Source organism: Solanum pennellii, chromosome 2 (genome assembly GCF_001406875.1).
Source record: "Solanum pennellii chromosome 2, SPENNV200".
Taxonomy (NCBI): Eukaryota; Viridiplantae; Streptophyta; class Magnoliopsida; order Solanales; family Solanaceae; genus Solanum; species Solanum pennellii.
Window position 1 is genome coordinate 48,644,984 of NC_028638.1, and position 20,739 is coordinate 48,665,722.

The 20,739-nt window shown below is 32.6% G+C and overlaps 3 protein-coding genes across 4 annotated transcripts; 1 reads left to right on the plus strand and 2 right to left on the minus strand.

The window, feature by feature from the left end:
- Window positions 1-571: 571 nt before the first annotated feature.
- Window positions 572-5,804, minus strand: LOC107008871 (deoxyhypusine synthase). The gene is made up of 7 exons (XM_015208075.2): window positions 5,513-5,804; window positions 4,539-4,706; window positions 3,783-4,001; window positions 3,483-3,569; window positions 1,482-1,614; window positions 1,161-1,396; window positions 572-1,071 (listed from the first exon to the last, which is right to left on the minus strand). Exons 1-7 carry the CDS (start codon window positions 5,717-5,719, stop codon window positions 976-978), a joined length of 1,146 nt encoding a protein of 381 aa, XP_015063561.1. The 5' UTR covers window positions 5,720-5,804; the 3' UTR covers window positions 572-975.
- Window positions 5,805-8,908: 3,104 nt separating this feature from the next.
- On the minus strand, window positions 8,909-12,344 carry LOC107011011 (aminomethyltransferase, mitochondrial). Of its 2 annotated transcripts, none has more exons than XM_015210314.2 (4): window positions 12,148-12,344; window positions 10,827-11,397; window positions 10,004-10,122; window positions 8,909-9,590 (listed from the first exon to the last, which is right to left on the minus strand). In XM_015210314.2, exons 2-4 carry the CDS (start codon window positions 11,382-11,384, stop codon window positions 9,047-9,049), a joined length of 1,221 nt encoding a protein of 406 aa, XP_015065800.1. In that variant the 5' UTR covers window positions 11,385-11,397; window positions 12,148-12,344; the 3' UTR covers window positions 8,909-9,046. The 2 variants fall into 2 exon arrangements, with proteins under 2 accessions (XP_015065800.1, XP_015065801.1); XM_015210315.2 differs by having other exon boundaries at window positions 12,151-12,325.
- Window positions 12,345-13,215: 871 nt separating this feature from the next.
- Window positions 13,216-17,758, plus strand: LOC107009023 (peroxisomal membrane protein PMP22-like). The gene is made up of 7 exons (XM_015208276.2): window positions 13,216-13,455; window positions 13,728-13,826; window positions 15,410-15,511; window positions 15,822-15,897; window positions 16,953-17,023; window positions 17,110-17,195; window positions 17,301-17,758. Exons 1-7 carry the CDS (start codon window positions 13,384-13,386, stop codon window positions 17,350-17,352), a joined length of 558 nt encoding a protein of 185 aa, XP_015063762.1. The 5' UTR covers window positions 13,216-13,383; the 3' UTR covers window positions 17,353-17,758.
- The last annotated feature ends 2,981 nt before the right edge of the window (window positions 17,759-20,739 follow it).

The following is a 20,739-nucleotide window of genomic DNA, read 5'->3' on the forward strand; positions in this document are numbered from 1 at the left end:
ATTTCACATCATCCAACCCCCTTACCACAGAAAAAATATTCTTAAAATATATTTTAAATTTGTAAAATTTCATTTTTCTACCTCACTCCATACAAAATAGTTTATGAAAAACAAATGTTCATTTTTCATGCCATCCCTCTAACCCCCTCCCCCCTCTCCCATCCCTTTTTTTTTAAAAATATATATATATATCATTTCCCACACACCTACACCCTACCCCAGCCAATTCCCCATCCGCCCCCTAAATATTTCACATTTTCAATCCCAACTCCTCCTTCTCCCCCGCCCGCCACCTCATCAACTTTCTTTTTCTAAAACAAAGTTACTTTAAAAAAATATTTCATCGTCAAAGGTCTAGTCATGAATCAAATCTCAAAGTCGACTTTGGAGGGATGGGTGGAGTCTTGTCCTAGTTCAAGTGATCATAGATCAATTATCGGGATTGATTTTCGGATCAGAAAGTATTTTCTAACAAATATTTTCTAAACTCAAGATAAAAAAGTAAATTATATTTTCTCAAAATATTTTTCATTCACCAACCAAACGTTAATAAATATTTTCTACTTACCAATTAAACAAGAAAAAATAAATTAAAAATTCACTTGTTTTCCAAATAAACATTTTTCCTTAGTATCAAACACACCCAAAATCTCATAGTACAAGGATACATTATCTATATGGTAAGAGGACTAGTCAGTTATCACCAACCTCCAAAGCTCAAAATATGATGCAACATAATTCAAAACCTATGAACATCTAAGCTCTTCACTTTAGAAGAGGAAGAGAACTAAATAACATGGTGTGAAGGGGAGAAAAATAATTAATTTGAACCATACAGGATGTCGTCTAACTCGGGGTAGAGGAATATACCCTGCTCTCTAGTCAGTTCTGCAGAATAAATGGTGCTGCACACTAGCAAGTTGGCTTCAAAAGCTAGCAATTCATGTGTGGTCGGAAGGACAGCTTCCTCAATGTTCAAACTTGGCACCTTATCTGGGAGAATTCCTTACTCTTAGCTGCAAATGTCTCAGCTACTAATATGGGAAATGCAATTGTTGCATCACAATGCACCTGCATTCAACAAATCAAAAACACTACAACAAATTAGAATCTCACAAAGGAGATGCTTGCACAAAATGTATTAGAGGTAAGTTGTTAACCTTCACAGTCTTGGCACCACCACGTATCTTTCCCCATGATACAGCTTCATCAGGACGGGCACCAGAGTCACTACCATCAAACTCTTGTGCGGTGTTAATGAAGACGGCAAAATCTGCACCATTGCGCATCATATTGGCATTGCAAACATGGTGCTTAGGCAGCCCTCCACCCAGTATAATCATTCCTGTCTTCCTCAAACCAGCATGGACAGCTTCACCATTCATGGCCCTAATATCTGGTTATATAACTTAATCATGTTAGCTCTTTCATCAAACAAATTCTTGATGAGAGAAAAGAATCACTTGATAAGATACTTATACCTCCTACAATGTCTATGACTAGACCAGGATTAAGATCTGGATTATCTGGATCTCCCTTTTTGAAAGAATGGAAGTATAGCATGTCACCAAGTGATCCATCCGTCAAGCCAGGACAGAAGACAGGAATCCGGTTCTGAGATGATAAATACGAGAGTAACATTAATATATGAACTAAAAGAGAATGCATGTTTTCCTTTTATTTTCTGGACTGAAAAAGCATGAAATCATTCCTTCTTCATAATAGAGTGAATATGACTTCCCGAGAAACTGCCCAAGTAAAAATTCAAAAAAATTTCCACGATGAACTTCTGAATTCTGATCATCCAAAAATTATCATAATATGTCAATCGCTGGGCTTTAAATCAGTATAGTGGAATGGATAATAGTGAGATCATGCCTTAGTTCATCCTATTGTCTAGTGTTCTGGTATTACACCCCAACGTGCAACTACAGCAAATTCCGGATTGAAGGAAAAAAATAAAGTTTTAGGGGCAAACTTTAGAAACTTCATGGAAACGAGATTTATTCTATTAGAAATTCAAAATATTTCTGCTTGTGAAAAAACTTCACTTGGAATATCTAGAGATAAAACAGGTTATTTTTGAGAAGGTAATAGGATTTTCAGTTTGTCAAAACAGCACTAAGAAGATTGCTGAACTATTTACAACAACATCAGCCGAGTCCAAAAACCAAAATAATAATAATAAGATTAACTAGGATGACTTAATTTTCCATCCAAAAAATAAGGTATTGTGTTTCAATTCATACCCCCCCCCCCTTTGGAAAGAGACCTATCCTATTCTATTCTTCCCTATTGAGTACTAATGTAAAGTTTGCTGGGTAAAAGTAAATATTTTCCAGAAAACAACAGCTAGGTGTTCCGGAAGATATCCCCAACCCTATCCCTATTATTCCCACCTGAAAGACGAAAACTATAACAACGTTTAGTACCTAGCATGAGAAAGGTACTACTTAATTGCAAGGAAAACCTGGGAATAATGATAGAAGCTACTTTCCTGAAGTTTTGTGCATTTGGCAAGCAGAAAGGATCTGATAAGAGAAAAAACTGTTATTGATGTTTTCTGCACAAAAGATATCCTCCAAATTAAGTATTGCAAAAATCTGCCAGAATTCTGAAGTTGTATCCATCCTTTTTTAAACTTTCTTTTCCTTCTATATAATGTTGTATTTCTTTTTCTTTCTTGAATTCAAAGGAAATAGTTCAAGGGGTTTTATGGCATCTAAACAAAAAAAATATAGGAAAATAACAGCTACGCCTCAGTCACAAACGGGATGGGGTCGGCTAGATGAATCCTCATTATTTCAAAAAAAAAATTAAAAAATGAAGGTTTTTTCTCCTTTTATCCTTCCCTCTTGATTTCACTTTCTGATCTCAATAACGATGAATTTGCTACCACAATGCATGCAAATCCATTTTCTCCCAGGTAAATATCTCTTACTTTCTCATTTATCAAAATATTATCCCAATATTACTCCCTCCATTTCAATTTATGTGCCTTCTCGTTTTAGTTTGTCTAAAAAGAATGTCTCTTTCTATATTTAGTAAGTTTTTAACTTCAACATACCCTTAATAACACTCCCCACTCACTTACATAAATGACATGACATGTTTAAGAGCACAAGATTCAACGGATATTTTTGGCATGATATACAAAATTTAGTTTATGACACAAGATTCAACAGTATTCTTTACATTTATAAACTTCGTGATTGCACTCAAACTATGCCAATAAAATGGAAAGGGGAAGTCGTAACTAATAATTAATTATATATGTGGGACTAGCTAGATCATTTGGCATTCTAACTTCACCAATTTAATTTCATCAAATATGGAACGGAAGGGAAGTGATTTGAAATGCACCTTACAAAATGAAACGGGGGAGAGGTAACTATTATATATGTGGGACAGATTTGGCGTTCTAACTTGAGTAATACAATTTCATCAAATATGTAATTAAAGGGAAGTGATTAGAAATGTACCTTGTAAGCCCAATACAAGTATGAGGTTTCATCATTAATTTCTTTACCCAGACGAGCAATGACTTTAGATGGTGTCCATAGAACCTTCTGTATCACAAAAAGAAGATAAACAAATCATCACAAGCCAAAGCTAAGATAAGTATTATCACATTTGAAAGAATATCACAAACGCAATGACCCAAGTAAAAAATCCATTTGTATTTGAAAGTAATCGCATAATACAGATTGAATGTTAAAGCTTCAGCCAATATTAAACAAGTAATGGGATGATCTAACACTGGATCAGACAAGAGCGGATACCTCATTAATCTGCTCCTCATACATTTGGTCAAAAACTGGGATGATCCAATTCTCAAATTTGCAGTAGTTGTCATTAGGAACCAATAAGTTACCAATACGGTTCAATCCTTTCGATCGTAGAGCAGCTCCAGGTAAAGAGAAGTCCCCCTTGTAGGTTGGTGCGAGGCACTTTATGAGATCCTCTTCAATACCACCAGCTGTAGTAACCACAACATCAACCTGCAGGGAGGGAAGACAGTTTGCTAAGGTCCAAGACACAATGATTAATAGAAAATTGTTCCCTATGGTAACAAAAGTTTCTTTAGACCAATGCTAAATATGAGAGCTAAAATCTAAGACGCAAAGATACTAATTTTCTACCATATCATTTAGTACTTGTGTGGCAGAGAGAAGGATGAGGTATTCTAGTTTTGTAACCAATAAACAGAGAGACAAGGAAAACAGGGAACATGAGAAATAATGTCAAAAGGCTTGATCTTCAATTAATACAAACCAAGCATAGCAGCGATTCAGTGCTTGACATAATAAATCATATGAAGAGTATTGAGGTTGAATAAGAGGATGTCATAGTATTAGTGTGGTAAGTATAGCTTTAGAGTGTAGAAGGGAGAGGACATAAAAAAATTGAGAAGATATATTAAGATGATCTCATATAAAAGAAGCCCACAAGATTCAAACTTAATGGTACAACACAGTCAGACTTAAAAAAGTTAGTAGAACAGAAACGACTGGAACTGTTACTTAAATGCAACTCACCATCCGGTGCTGAACAAGGTAGCGGACAGTGTCTCTAACACCAGAAGAAACAAGGTTTGAAGTGAACCCCAAGAAGATTTTGCAGGTTACCGACTCTCTGTATGCAACATCTCTTTCTTCTTCACTGCAATCCTCCGTGGGCAGCTCATGTGAAAGCCTCCAATCTAGCTTCAAACCCATCACACCCCCAAACAAAAACACAAATTTCAAACTTCTAGAATCAATTTTAAGAACTTCAAAACTAGTTCAAAAACTTCCAAGTGTATGAAAGAACTTAACCTGTTTATAAAAAGTCAAACCATTTTTAAGAAGCACTATCATCAACTGTTAAAAGAATGGTGAGGTTTGACTTGTGAGGGTGGACAGATTTTCCGAAGTAAATTCAGATATTAATTGAATTGAAATAAGTATTACATACTTCCAATTTGCATACAAGTACCATGAATCATACTATCTATACCCACCAATTCCAACTTAATTAGCATTCTTTCTATTTTAGGAATAATTCTTTTAACATACTTTGCCTACAAAACTATTCTATCAACTCTAAATTTATAACTTTCATCGTTCCACTGCTACTTGATATATTTCATGACTTCCAAAACATGACTGATATTATTCCATATCTATACAACTTTCATGATCTTTTAGAATCCAAATTAATTACAACAAAATAAAACTTCAATGTGATAATTTCTCTACCAAGACTAATGACATACTAATATTAAGTCAATCTAATATCTTAAACTCTGTTCCAGTCCATATAAAATGGGAAGGAGAGAGTAGTTGAAACCCAAATATTGTCAGTGTAAAGCAATTAACTTTATTTCTAAGCCCAAAAAAATATGTGGATGAGGTGAAAAAATTCAATATCATCGGAGCTGGGAAAAAAAAATCTTGATACGGAAATATGAGAATTTGCATAAAGCAACAAATTTTTTTAGCGTAAATTAAAAGAAAGAAGTGAATCTGACCATTTGATTAACAATTTCAATGGCATCACCAAGATTAGAAGCTTGAAAACCAGTGGAAACCATCGACTTGATCAGCTCAGCATAGTTAACGCCTTTATTGAAGTCGTAGCCCTCGATTTTAGTGCAAGAACCTTCTAGATTTTCGGATTCTTTGAAAACTACCGATCGTACTGAGTCCATGATACTGTCCTTCAGAGCTTCTCCCATTATTGCAAACCAAGATTATGTACGGAACAAGACTGCCGCCGCGAGTTTCTGCGTTTTCAAAACGCCAGTTTATGAAATAAATGGGTTTTTGTTCATTTTAATAGAGGCCCAGGCCCACATTTTTTTTTTTGAGAAAATTTTATATGGCAAACTAAATTTATGAAATAACGTTATATGGTATAGTTTATATAATTATATTTTATGGATACAGTATAATTTGTTACGTAGTTTTTCATTTTGTATAAAATATTTTTTTTTTAAATTTGTACTATATTTTACTTTTCCATTAAATAGTAATAATAGCCCTTAATATGGCAACAAACATTTACATAATTCCATAATTTAAGTTAAACATTCAAAATAAAATTTTTTCTCAAAAAAGAATTCTATTGTGACTGAAAATCCATACAAATTTGTTTTAGGAAACTAAACTTTTAATGTAATATAAAGTTTATATACGAATGTAAATAAATGGAATATAAATTGTTTAATTTGCACCAAATATATTATATACATATACACACGAATCCCTCAAGCAGTTTTGTATATAATAATATAAAATACAAAAAAAATGTGATTTAAAACAATTATTATACAAATGATTGTACCAAATTTTTTAAAGTAATTACTTATATACATATATAACTAGTTGAATATATAAAAAAATTGTATATCTATAAAAAAAAAGTTTAAGTTTATATACGAATGTAAATAAAATGAATATACAAATATACAAAAAATTGTATATCTATAAACAAATTTATATACGAATGTAAATAAAATGAATATAAATTGTTTGATTTTTATTAAATTAATTATTATATACATATATAAGTAATTGTATATGTATACATAAAAATATGAATATAGTACTTGTATATACACAAATCCCTCAAGCAGTTTTGTATATAATAACGTAAAATATAAAAAAATTGTGATTTAAAATAAATTATTATACAAGTAAGTGTATCATTTTTTAAAAGTAATTACTTATATACATGTATAACTAGTTGAATATATAAAAAACTTAAAATATGAGTATAACAATACAAAATACCTTGATCAGTTTTGTATATAATAATTCATTGTGCAAACAATTATATACATAACATTCAAACAGGTAATTCTTACATATTGAGATGAATCTTTCATTCTGATTTTGAACAACTTGTAATATGATGAGAAAGAAAGATTTTTTAAAAAAATAATATGAAAAACTAAGAAGCATAATACATATACAATTGTTGATGAAGGGAAAAAAAATAAAAATAGATTCATGGGTTACCTGTGAAAATTGAGAGCAAGACGGAAGGAAGTTCATGAAATCTTATGAAATTTGAAATTCAAAATAGAGTGGAGGAGTGATTTTAGGAGAAAAAAATGTAACTGCGATAGGAGAGATAAAATGATTTTATATAAAAGTATATATAAAATCATAAATAAGTCTTTTACGGTTGGTATACAAATAGGTGGTGGGTCCCATTAATTATGATAAAAAAAAATGAAACTATTATTATTGAGAGTAAAACTATACCCTTATTAATTAATTACTTAGTATAGTTTGTCATCCCATGTAATTGGGAAAATTTCATATATGACAAACTAAATTTATGAAATAACATTATATGAGTATAATTACATAATTACATTTTAGGGGTATGGTATAGTTTGTTATGTAGCTTTTTATTTCGTATAAAATGTTTTTTTAAAAAAAAATTGTACTGTATTTTACTTTTCCATTAAATAGTAACAATAGCCCTAAATATGATAACAAACATTTACATAATCCCATAATTTAAGCTAAACATTCAAAATAGAATATTTTCTCAAAAAAGAATTCTATTGCGACTAAAAATCCATACAAACTTGTTTCTGGGAAACTAAACTTTTTTAATGTATATAAAGTTTATATACGAATGTAAATAAATTGAATATAAATTGTTTAATTTGTACCAAATTGTAAAGTAATTATTATATACATATACACACAAATCCCTTAAGCAGTTTTGTATATAATAATGTAAAATACAAAAAAAAAATGTGATTTAAAATTAAACTATACCCTTATTAATTAATTACTTATTTATTGAGCGTATATAAATTAAACTATACCTTTATTAATTAATTACTTAGTATAGTTTGTCATCCCATGTAATTTTTCCTTTTTTGTATAAGGGTGTTAAATATGGCCCAAGAATTTGCTATAATTATCACTCACAATTAAAATTACACATTAATTACGTGGGCTGACTTCGAGTTTCTTTAATTAGTCACATTTGTATATGTATAATTTTCCAGAATATACAAATACATATGTATAATATACAATTATCTAATCGATATACATGTAAAATTCACCTCTCTCCCACTCTGTGCCCTCTCTCGCTCGTCTCTCCTCCCTCTCCCAGTCTCGCTTGTCATATAAATAAATTTACATGTATAATATACAATTATGTAATCGATATACATATATAATTTACCTCTCTCTCACTCTCTGCCCTCTCTCGCTCGTCTCTCTCCCAATATTCGCTTGCCACATATACAAATGCATATGTCTACGCTCAGGTCGGATCACAAGTCTTATGTCCCAAGTGTCGAGTCAAGGCTCGATTCTCGGGTTTTAGGAGTGGACCACCATTAGAAAAAATTGGGTCAAATAGGTGGATCATAACCAACCCATTTTTAGCCCAAGCATGAAGCAACTATTGGGTTGACTTTAACCCAACCTATTTGTGACTTCAACTCATTTTATCTTGATCAATTTCAACATAATCCGCCCTTTTGACACTTGACACCCCTAATTTGTGTATAATTAGGGGACAACTTTTTTCCATGGCAGATAAGGAAAAGCAAAAAGAAAAAAAGTATGCAATATGACAAAAGTAAAAACTGTACATAGGTTGGTGCATCTTTCTCTCATTTTATATCATTCTGCAGAAGTTGAAAGAAGTTTTTAATTGTTGTATAATAAGTGGAAACAAATTTAACTTTGGCAACACAAGTACGGACGCCGGAATCACTCCTAATGTGGCTCATCACATTTTACATTTGTTATTGCAAATATGGCTGTACCCTTGATATGATACTTCCATTATACTACCTCTTCAAAACTGATGAATAATTCATGTACACACTACACTACATTTACTGAGAACATGCCAGAGGAAGGCAAAAGTGAAAATACACATATCATGCAAGAAAGGAACTCATAAGCAAAAAACAGCAACATGTAGATTGAAGTATTCCGGTTATACTTTCACTAAAAACAGTAAGAACAAGGTAGAAATTAGAGGCATCAACAAGTTTTTAAGAGGCAACATAGAGTTATTATGGCTTGTAGTACTTGCTGGGTACAAAAGGCATCTTGGTAACCACCCCATCATAAGACTTTCCTCGAATCACAATCTTGACATTAGTCCCTGTCTTGTGGTTACCCGTTTTTACGTATCCCATTGCTATGTTCTTCTTGAGACAAGGGCTGAAACCACCACTGGTGATTTCTCCAATATTTTGTCCATTTGAATCTTGAATTTCACTGTGACTTCTAGGGGGTGGGCCTGAAGAGAAAAAGCCAACTCGCCTGATTTTAGGACCTTCTTCAATTTGCTTTAGTATTACCTCAGCACCAAGGAAGCCTCCTTCTGCCCTTCTTCTCTTCCCTATGGCCCATGTAAGACCTGCCTCTACAGGTGTTGTGTGCTGCTCCATGTCATTACCGTATAAGCACAATCCAGCCTCAAGACGAAGACTGTCACGAGCTCCTAAACCTGTTAACCGAATCTTCCCTTCTGATTTCTCCAAAAGAGCTTTTGCAAGATCAAGAGCATTTTCTGAAGGTACTGAAATTTCAAATCCATCTTCACCAGTATACCTGAAAACCGCTCAAAATACACATTATGTCAGAGGGGCTGTCGCAAGTCAAGATTACTTGTGCAAGGATCAAGTGCCAATCATACATCAGAAGTAGGAAATGATTGCATAAGAAAATAGCTCACCGAATGAAAAGAAACATGGAGAAGTTACCTTATGGATACAGTTGCAGCTGTTTTACACATTTGTGTGCAATAACAAAGGGGTATTCAATCATAACAGAAGCCAGGTTAACCCATTATTAAACAATTAAAGAAGGAACTAACCGATGAAAATGCTTGGACCTTTTTTCATTTATCTGAATTGATTCTGATTTTGAACTTTTTAAAAAAGTCTATCAAACTATAGGATTGCTTTTTCTCGGGGCAGACTCAGCACTCAATTTTGAAGAGGAAAGCAAGAGCAGAAGCATACCCTGTCCTTGTGAGGAAGCATGGTGCCCCATTGATATCCAAAACCCTGAATTCCCCAAAGTACATCTTGCTCAAATCATCTTTTGTCAGATATTGAAGAACTGGAGCAGCAAGGGGTCCCTGAACAAAAGAAATCGAGAAAAATAATCTGTAACTAGCGAAACAATCAAACAACTTAAAGAAGTGAAATGAAAAAACATTATTTCCTGAAAAGCAGAAAATGAAAGAGATTAATTATTTCCTGAAAAGCAGTAAAATGAAAGAAATTGTTTCCTGAAAATCAAAGACATTAGTTCGAGAGATGCATTGAAAGAAAATAAGATTCATTAATTGTGGGGAAGATGAAGATTGTTTGGTAAATATCTTGCAAGTTGCACATTCTTCTTGTTGGTTGAAGGAGAAAGAACAGAAGAGCGAGGTATTAATATGCATGAATTCGGCAATATTTGCACGAAGGGAAAGAAAATAACTTACTGCATCAAAAGAAAATAACTTAGTGATACAATGAGAAAAGGTCATCCGGAAAGTATATTCTTTTGGATCTATACATTATCACCAGATATGATCAAGTGCAAATTACCTTAAGCTAGAAAAATCCCACGCTTCTACAGATAGTCTGAAATTCTATGAGCTTAATATTTTTGACATTCTGTATCCACTGGGATGTTGGATATCACTTTCTCATATCCTTGACTATTAAAGCACCCTTTTCAATCTTTGATCGGTTCTTAGTGCATCTGATTAGCATTATTACTTACTTCATAATAAGAGAATATTTATATAAAGCATATAGCATGTCAAATCGTTGGAAAGAACAAGCTAACCTGAAGGGCTAAAAGCGATCTCTCATCATGGATGTGCCATGAAACATCACCGCCTTTTGACTTGAATGATTTCATGTGCTCCTCAATGTGTGCAAGATCCTTGTCCCTGCAACCCGCATTTACAACAAGGTAGATGTGATCATTAGTCACCTTGGTGACCACTGAATCATCAATTGCACCTCCCTTCTCATTTGTGAAGACTGTGAGACTACCAGTCCCAGGAGCAAGCCCAGCAACATCAGCAATAACAAGCTTTTCCAGGAAAGGGATAGTATCTTTCCCCTTGAGGCTTAGCCCACACATATGAGAGACATCAAAGAGACTACCATTCTCCCTACAATTTACTGTAGAGTCCATAATTGAGTCCTTATACTGGATAGGCATACTCCAACCAGCGAAAGGCACCATCTTTCCCCCATTGACAACATGGAAGTCATACAGAACAGTCTTCTTCAGATCAGCATCAGAAGCAAAGCATCTACGACCAATAGTCTTCTTATCAGCCTGAGCCAGACGTCTGGTGATCGATTGTCCAAGTTGCCACAATCCTCCTCTCATCTTTCCAAATAGTCTGACCAGTTTACAGACAAATCATCCACACAATAAGACTGATCATTTTTCAATGCAAAAAATTGAATCCATCTAATTTTCAAAAATATCAAAATCATTACTGAGAACTGTCGCAAACACCATTCCCAGTAGTGCCAAGAATAAACAGAAAGCCAGAACATGTAAATAATCATAACCAACTTCTAAATCATCTAGGAATGCAAAACTTTCTGTGTCAACTTTTTTCTCAATAAGTATTCAATAATTTAGCTTTTCATTTTCATGAGACACTTTATAAAAGAATAGTCAAAATGGCAATAGCTAAAGTAAAAGAAGAACTTAAAGAGCATATAAACTTTCACAAACAGATGGATTAATCCGTTTGATTCAATAACATTCAATAGTACTCTTTCTTAACTCCTTTATCCATCCTAAATCACATCAGAACTTCTCAATGTTGAACTCCCAGAACCAACCACTTTAGAATAGTTCCACTTTCTTGATGTAATTTAGCCTATCCTAGGATTATAACAACATTAAATCAATCAGGGCCAATTGTTTTTATCTGTTTGAAGGTGGAGGAACTCCATGAAAGTTCAATTTAGTGTGAAAATTTGGACAACATTCAGCAGTTCAGATCCAAATAGAATGATCTAAAAGGTGATACAATGACAGATCTCTGAAAGAGAGAAAAAAAAAATACAATCTTGTGTTTCAAGATTAATGGTAATTACATGAGAAGAATTGAAGAAGAGATAATAAGGAGACTTACCACCTTTCAAAAAGATTGAATCTTTTTGTATTCTTGAAAAGATAAATCTGAGAGCTTATAAGAGTTTACTCATACCAACTGATATATGGATGGGTACAGAAAAAAGACAAGGCCTTTTTATCTGATAAATACCAATCTTGGTGTTGGTGGTAGGCAACAAGGAAAATTATATTTTTAATATTTATATTTTTTTTAAATAATTAAAAAAAAAAAGAGAGAAAAGATTTGTTGGTGGTGAAGAGTGGGTGGAGGAGGCTTTCTATTACAAATAGAGAACTCATCTTTAGTGAGTGGTAGGAATTTGGATGCTCCCTCTCTCTCCTTCACCTTTTGGATTTGGCTCTTTGGTTGGTATTTTCATTCAGTTGACATGACATTTTCACAAGCCCTTTAACTCTAATTCTTTTCCATTTATCAATCGAATAGGTAAAAGTTTCTTAAAAAATAAAGTCATCTCTTATTACGATAAAAAAAATTATAAATTTCAATTAGAGTATTAATTATAAGAGATATCAATTATAGACAAGGTATATACAAAAACAAATTAAAAAAAACTAACACAAGATAAGTAGATGAGCCTTTTCTCTCTTTTTTTTGGGTACTTTTGATGCCTGTGTTGGGCTCCAAACTTATAACTCTGTTTCTATTTAGAAGAAATTTGAGGGCTGGGCTTTTAAGCCATTAAGCTCAAAGCTCACAACTACTTTGCCTCAAAGCCCACATGAGAAATCAGTGTTCTCAAGGCCCAAATCAGAGAGTCACCTTCTTAAAATAATTCTTTTTGTAAATAGATTCCTCACAAAGTTTATTACAAGTAGGCAAATAAAATAAAATGGCCTCCATTGTCTAACAATTAGCAATAGTTGTGTTCTGTTTAAATATATGTATAGTGCATTTACATTCAATGAATAAAAATATTCTTTTTAATTTGGAATTTTCAAAATTGGATTTATGTTTGACCACTATTTTTTATTTATTAAATGTATTTTTAAAAAGAAGTATAAAATATGATTTAAACAAGTATTTTAAAAAAAATAAAAATTTAAAGGAAAAATGACCTACAAATTTGGCTGTTTTAGATGGTCCCACGCAACGTGTGCCAAAATTAGAAGCAGATTCACCAAGTTGGTCTCAATGTAATGGAAGTCAAAGAAGCTAGTGAGTAAACTATAAAGATCGAATCTGTTCGTCTTCTCAAATCTTGAAGGTGAACAAAGTGAAGGAAGACAAGGAAGAATGGGGTCGATAGCGAAAAAGGGTCTCCAACAGTACTTGCTACAGCTTCAGCAGCACCCTTTACGAACAAAGGTCAAACCTTTTACCCAATTTCTTTACCAATCTTTTTGTTTCTCTTTTCAACTTTTTTTTTTTTTTTGATTTGTGAAGAGGGGTTTTGGGATATTTTGAATTGTTTGCCCAATTGTGATGTGGGTCTTATTTAATTTGTCGAGAAGTTGCTATTTTGATACAAAGATTTCATCTTTTTCTCCTGCATTTTCATGAAGTTTTTGCCAACTTTGCTGAAGTTTAAGCAGAATTGGTACTCGATTAATCTATGATAGTTGAATCCTAAATGGCAGGCAATAACGGCGGGAGTGTTGTCGGCGATCAGTGATTTAGTGGCTCAGAAGATCACTGGCATTCAGAAGCTTCAAGTTAGACGCCTTCTTCTCAAAGTGGTACGGTTCCTCTACCTTCTATTTGCAGAGGTTTATATTTTCTAGTACTAAAAAATACATTTGTGGTAGAATGGAGGTCATAATTGCAATTTGTAAGCACTCCCATGGTTGCATTTACGTATCTGAGCTTGAGTACGATGACTTAGTAAATTTCATGATACTTTTAACGATTTTTTCCCTCCGATTCAAAAAGAAGTAGCAGTGAAGTTTCATATACTGGCCTGAGTGCCTCATGTTTGGTTTAGAGGTTTGCTGTCTGTGTCTTTTCATTAAAAATTCGCTTGGTTCTGTAACACTAGTACACTACCTTAGACCCTAGTCTCTTTCATTGCTTTCTGATGATGGTGTTAACCGGCCAGTTTATGTGCATCTACTAATACTCCAGGAAGCCTGATATAACCCATAATTACTTGTTTTTGTAAACCTGTCTATCAAGGTTAGAAAATAGAACAAACACTCAATGTTGCAGCTTGGAATATAGAACTCCTATGCCTCGATTACTCAGCCTTAAACCGTGGTATCTTTTATGTAATACCAAGTATAAATGAATTATAGCCTCTAAGTGCATCAGGTACAGAAACTAAATATAAAAAGCAAACTAATGCAGTGTTAACATGCTCTCTGGCTTGGATGGAAGTGGTAATTAAAAATGTAACCCAATGCAATGTGATCAGCTTTTCTCAAATTTTTCTTAAAATGACAGGATTAACATGCCAAAGAGATTGCTTTATTTTTTTGTTCTAGAGAATTCCAACCCAATTTATTTCGGTTTTGGGTAAATATTTCGGTTGTGCTTATCTAGGGTTGAATGGGCAAGTTTATTTCAGATTCTAGTGTTTCTTCTGAATGAAAATTTTACAACTTACGGGAAGCACTGTTTTGGTTATGAGCCACAAAGGATGTTACAGATATATTTCTTCTTTTGCGTGAAATGTCTTTACTCATACTGGTCCTACTGCACAAAGGCTTCTGCACTGAGTATTGGACGGTAGCCTCTGTTGCGTTAAAGAGGTGCTATTTCTGGCTAATCCTTTAATTTTCTATTTAGATTGTCAAATTTGAAAACTGGAGTGAGATATTTCAAGTTGGAAATGTAGCATGTGGAATATTGTTACTTGTCACACCACGGACCTAGAAAGTTAGGAGTCAGAAGAAAGGGAAGTGTTTCAAAAAATTGACAACTAACTAGTATGGAGTGCTGCTTGAATTAGCTTTAATATCTTGAGTTGCTTTGAAGATTTGTCTTTGAGGTTTGAGAATCTGAATACTGAGCAAGTAGTTGGCATTGAGCATACAAAGTAAAAGTTCATCTCCTGGCTAACATTAGTCACGACGAGTGAATGGATACAGAAAATTCATACAACCGACCCCAATTAGCTTGTTATTTAGGCGGAATTGTTGTGGGGGTAGGTTAAGTTTAGTTGCAATTATGTGTCAATTTTTCTTCAATTTCAGCGTTATTACTGACACTGCATGGCAAAATCATTTGATTCATTTGGTATCACGTGTTTCATATTCCTCTACTTTGTGAATAAGTTGGTATTTGGGATGTCATCATCTGCTTCACCTGTAACTACATGCAGCTTTTTGGTGTTGCCTATCTTGGACCATTTGGGCATTTTCTTCACTTATTACTGGACAAACTTTTCAAGGGGAAGAGAGACAAGAGTACAGTTGCCAAAAAGGTACTAAACCCTCTTTTCTTTGGATGATTTAGTATGCTTCACGAAATAGGATATGGTATCTTGTACATGGATGTTACACATAACCTTGTACTCTATGGATCTGATCTACCTCCTACATGGATCTATATCAATAGAACTGCTTGACTGTATACTCATGACGTGATAAATTGCTAAACATGCCTACTTGAATTTAGCACTTGTTTATTGTTTTGCTAAATAATATTACCAGATAGAGAAAGAAGTAAATAAGTAAATAAACAGTGAGCTGATAAATATACAAGAATGTGAACTTGCATATTGATTATTTCAGGTGTTGCTGGAACAAATTACTGTGTCACCCTGGAATAACTTGCTTTTCATGGTTTACTATGGAATAGTTATTGAAAGTGAGTTTTCTTTTGAGTTACCACTGTCTTTAACATTCTGACATATAAACTATTGCATGGTATATATTATCACGCCAAAACTCAACATCATGTTGTACAACCAAATGTCAAGTAGACAAAACTGTCCTTAAGCAATCAAATTAGGATTGTTATCTAAGAACTCAAAGGGGCTGATGAAAGTCATAACCTTCAATTTAAAAGAGTTACAACAGCAACACACATTTTATTCATGTGGCAAAAAGAAAAAAAGGAAACAAAATGTTAAAAACTACTGTTTTCTGTCCATCTTTTGAATTCAGTTTTATCAAAAGCATTTCATCTACAGAAACACATTGTTTTGTTACTAAAATTATTCAATTTGCATGTTCAAACAGTTTATCTCTTTAAACCCTTCCAATTGTACAAAGCTTGATAAGGTACTTAGTTTTTGCCATGTGAAAGCCTCAAATCCTTGATTTATGTTTCTAGTTTAACGAAAATGTTGCGTAATTATTTCCCATTTTTCTTCTTTGGACCTTGTGGGAAATATCCTCAAAATGAGGAGATCACTGAAAACAGTCTCTACTTTACTTCAATGAGTGTTTTATTCAAATAAATATTTATATTATGTTTTGCTGGGGTAAAAAGAGAGACGGTGTGAGTAGAGGAAGTTTAAAAAGAAAGTGATATGGGGTTTTCTACATTTTATTACTGACAGTAATAAAGGAGATTTTGAACCCTCTGAAAGAGGAACTGAAAATGTTGTAACACTCATCCATAAACTAGTGAATGGAGGATACATATCATTTTACCTTCCATCCTATCCTAGAAACAGTTAAAAGAGATGATGATGCTCCATTAAAAGGAAGTAAACCATGAGTTTCTCATTTCCGTACAAGTTTCTTCTCCTTCGTCGAGCCATATTTAGTACAAGTTTTTGAACGCTGCTGGAATGGAACTTACAAGAGTCTGGCTCATTTAAGTTTGCTTGCCTTCCATTAGCTAGAGGTAAGATTATGTACACACGGAACAACATATTTGACTGAATATGCAATATTATCTTTTATTTTGCACAGAAAGACCCTGGATCCAGGTGAAATCTAATATCAAGAGAGAATATCCAAAAGTGCAGTATACAGCGTGGGCGGTTAGTCAAATTTGACCTCTCTCAAGTTCAATGTTTTTTGTTCTATTCTTCAGTGAATGCTGAGTAATTGTTTATAAAATGTGCAGTTTTGGCCAGTCGTTGGGTGGGTAAATCACTTGTATGTTCCTCTGCAATTAAGAGTAGTCTTTCACAGCATTATTGCATGTTGCTGGTATGCACCGCAATTTCCCTTCTTGTTACTGTTTCTGCTACTGTCAAACATGTTTCATCTCTATGATTCCACAGTGTAGTGATGTTGTCTTTTATCAATTTGTAGGGGAATATTTTTGAATCTACGTGCAAGGTCGATGGTCTTGAAAAAGGCTTGAAATCCTCCAAGTTGATATATGAACATGGCAACATCTCCTTGTGTTTGTTGAATTGAAAATGGTAGCTTGGAATTGCTTATTCTGTTTCGGTTTTCATGTTTTCACTGATTCCTTCAAAACCAAGACAAAGTTCATTTAGCGATAAATTAGTTGTTGTCCCTTTTCATTGGGCAAATGCATAGGCAGAATGTTGCACACATGGTAATGTGAAAAGTTGTCTGTTAGAGAAAAATTAACGCTTTTCAAATGTGACTCAAAAAAACAAGATTGTGGGATGACAGTGAATTATGTTTCACAATTCAACATTGTTAATGTAGCCATATCACTTTGGCATTTGCCCAAATTGAAACAGAGTTGCTGTTATTTGTATACCAAGTCCTGGATCATGGATGGTTGGTGTTATTCATCATTGCCTAGTACATCAGAATATCAAATGATGAAACATCAAAGTGCGTTTCTCTGAACTTTTTCAATCAATTTTTTGGACTGTCTACATGAGAATTTCCCACACTACTTTTCAACAACAATTTGCATAGTAATAATGGTTTTGGTGAATTAAACCTTTCACATTATGTGACATTTCAGAAAAAAACAGAAAATCATTTACATATTGTGTCCCCCATCCCAACCCTAATTACATTTTAGTGTTCGAGTTAATAGGTTAGACATTTGTGAGAGAGATAAATAGAACTTTCCACATGTGTATTGAGCTAGAATTTTAGCTGAGGTAGTAAAAGGTCAATACGGTCACACTAGTAATGGAGCTGAACTGAACTGAACATGAGGTATATTAAACTCAAAATTGCTTTTAGGAAAGTAAAAACTGATGAGCTTTAGGATTTCAACAGTGGCTGGCTGGTAATAGGAATTTTCTGATATTTGAAATATAGTTGAGTATATTTGACAGGTTCAAATTTGAATTGACAACTACTCATATTATATGTCCAAATTTGGATTTATATGATTTTTTGAAACTAAACTATTCTAAAATTTCGCAAAAATGAAAATCCACATGTTTCAAATTTCAACACTTAAGTTCAAGTTTTTGGAATTTTTTTATAAATGTGTTCTCATTTGTTTGTTAGGTTCGGGAGGTTAATCGTATAAAATACTATGTTATTTTATTTAAGTATACATATTCACCTCAATAATTAGTAAAACCCCAACATTTTCTACTTGAAATTGATACACATAATTAATACAGATGACATATTTTATGTTGTTAACTTAATTATCTAATAGAAAAATGAAACACACACAAAAGTTTACGTGTAATTTGAACCCACAAAATTCAAAATAAAAACATATGCAATAGAGCTGTCGGCTAGCCCATCCCATTCGGATTTACTTATACAGACTTTGACATTTTACGGATCAGACCGGGCTAGCTCATTTTTGTGTGGGCCAGAAAATGGTTGGCCCAACCTACAAGGCTACAGGCTCGCTGGACCATCCCGCTTTTTTGAAAATTATATTTTTTATAATTATTAAATTAAATGATAAATTATAATTTAAAATATTATCATAAATATCAACAAAACAATATTACATGATGTTAATATTAATACTTGTCAATTAAATCCACAAATAAAATTATCTTCATAATATTTATTAAGTTTTTTTCTTAAGTAAAAGTATAACTAGATATAAATATTAAATTAATTGTTTTGAGTTTGAATTCTCTTTAGTTTTAAATTTTAATATTATATTATATTTTTAATTAATTTTTATTGGCCCACGAGCTGACCCTACCAATATATCTCAAAACCCTACAAATCAGCAGACTTATTCAGGTCGGGTTAAATAATCTTTTTTCTTAGATGAGCTTCAAAAATTTTAGTCCAGCCCTATTAAATTTCAGATTAGGCCAAACCGGACCGACATACCATAATGCCAGCTCTAAACACACATATACTGCTTGAACGAAACTTGGTTCAAATGTGAAATTTAGGAGAACGACTATGTATTAAGCCATAAAACACACAAGGGGTTTGTTAACACGTTGGTGTGCCAACTGCCCAACTCAGTATGACTAATTCTATTAGCAATGGCTTTTTTATATCAAACAAATTTTCTGACAAGTGCATTACATGTGATTATCAATTTAAAAAATATATGATATAATAAATAGTATTATTTATTTAAGCAAAAATTTGAATATAATATTTGAAAAAAAAAGATGTTGCAGATTCTTTTGTGAATGTTCAATGTGAATCGCCATATATATCTCTCATTCACATAAACATATAAGCTGATCAAGGAAAAATTTTATTAGTTAAATGCAATTTTATATATATATATATATATGTATATTTTATGAGATTGAATCATGTAATTAGTCTTAACTCACTAATATTACCTTATAAACAATATTTGGTTTGTATTTTTCTTGTCCTCTAACCAAATGTGCTTCTCATGTGTATTGTTAAATTGTTTAGATATCAAATAAACATGTGAAGAGAACAACTGTATTTTATATATTCACATATTTCACATTTGTTTGAGTTTATTTTGTTAAAATAAAACTTGGAACATATTAAAATAATATATTTTCAAGTTAGGAGATCTCCTTGATAATAAATTTGTAACATATACAATACTTTAGTTTAAAAACAAATACCTACCTATAAATATATGTTTTCATTAATAAAAATATTTATCTCATAAAATTAGCTATTAAATAAATAATAAGAATTAAACTTATACTAACTTCAGCTGACATTATTACAAGTCATATGAACTTTTTTCGTCTAAAATACTAAATCATTAAGAAATAGTAAATACGTAAAACAAAAGGCAATTTTATATAGTAATAACTATTTTGAAGCACACTTTCTGGAAGTCTAAATCACATGAGTAACATTGAAAAATAAAGTCGTTCTTTTGTCTTGAGCATCAAAAACAAATCGTGAATATTCTCTAAATTTTGGAAGAAGTTCCAGAAGCATATATCTAAATCACAAGAGAATTGTTAACAAAAAAAAAAAATTATACTACATCATGTTATTTTTATATATTAGAACATTACATTCTCATGTGTATATTAAGCTAAAAAATTAACTATTGTGTCATTAAAATTAGAGATAAGTGTCAAAAACATACCTAAATTATTCACCTTTTTTGAGTTGCATACCTAAACTATTGAGAGTGTGAGTTACATATCTAAACTATCACTTTTTAGTTTGAGAAACACACCTCAATGGTATGTGTAATGCACTTCTCTTTTATTTGAAAAAACCTTGACACATGACATTCCACATGGATTAAAATTAAATAATAAAATATTAATATTAATTAAAAATTAAAGATTAAATTTTTACTATTCATATAAAAAATTAAATTATTTTTCTTACCCCACTACACCACCTCCTCCACGTACCCCCCCCC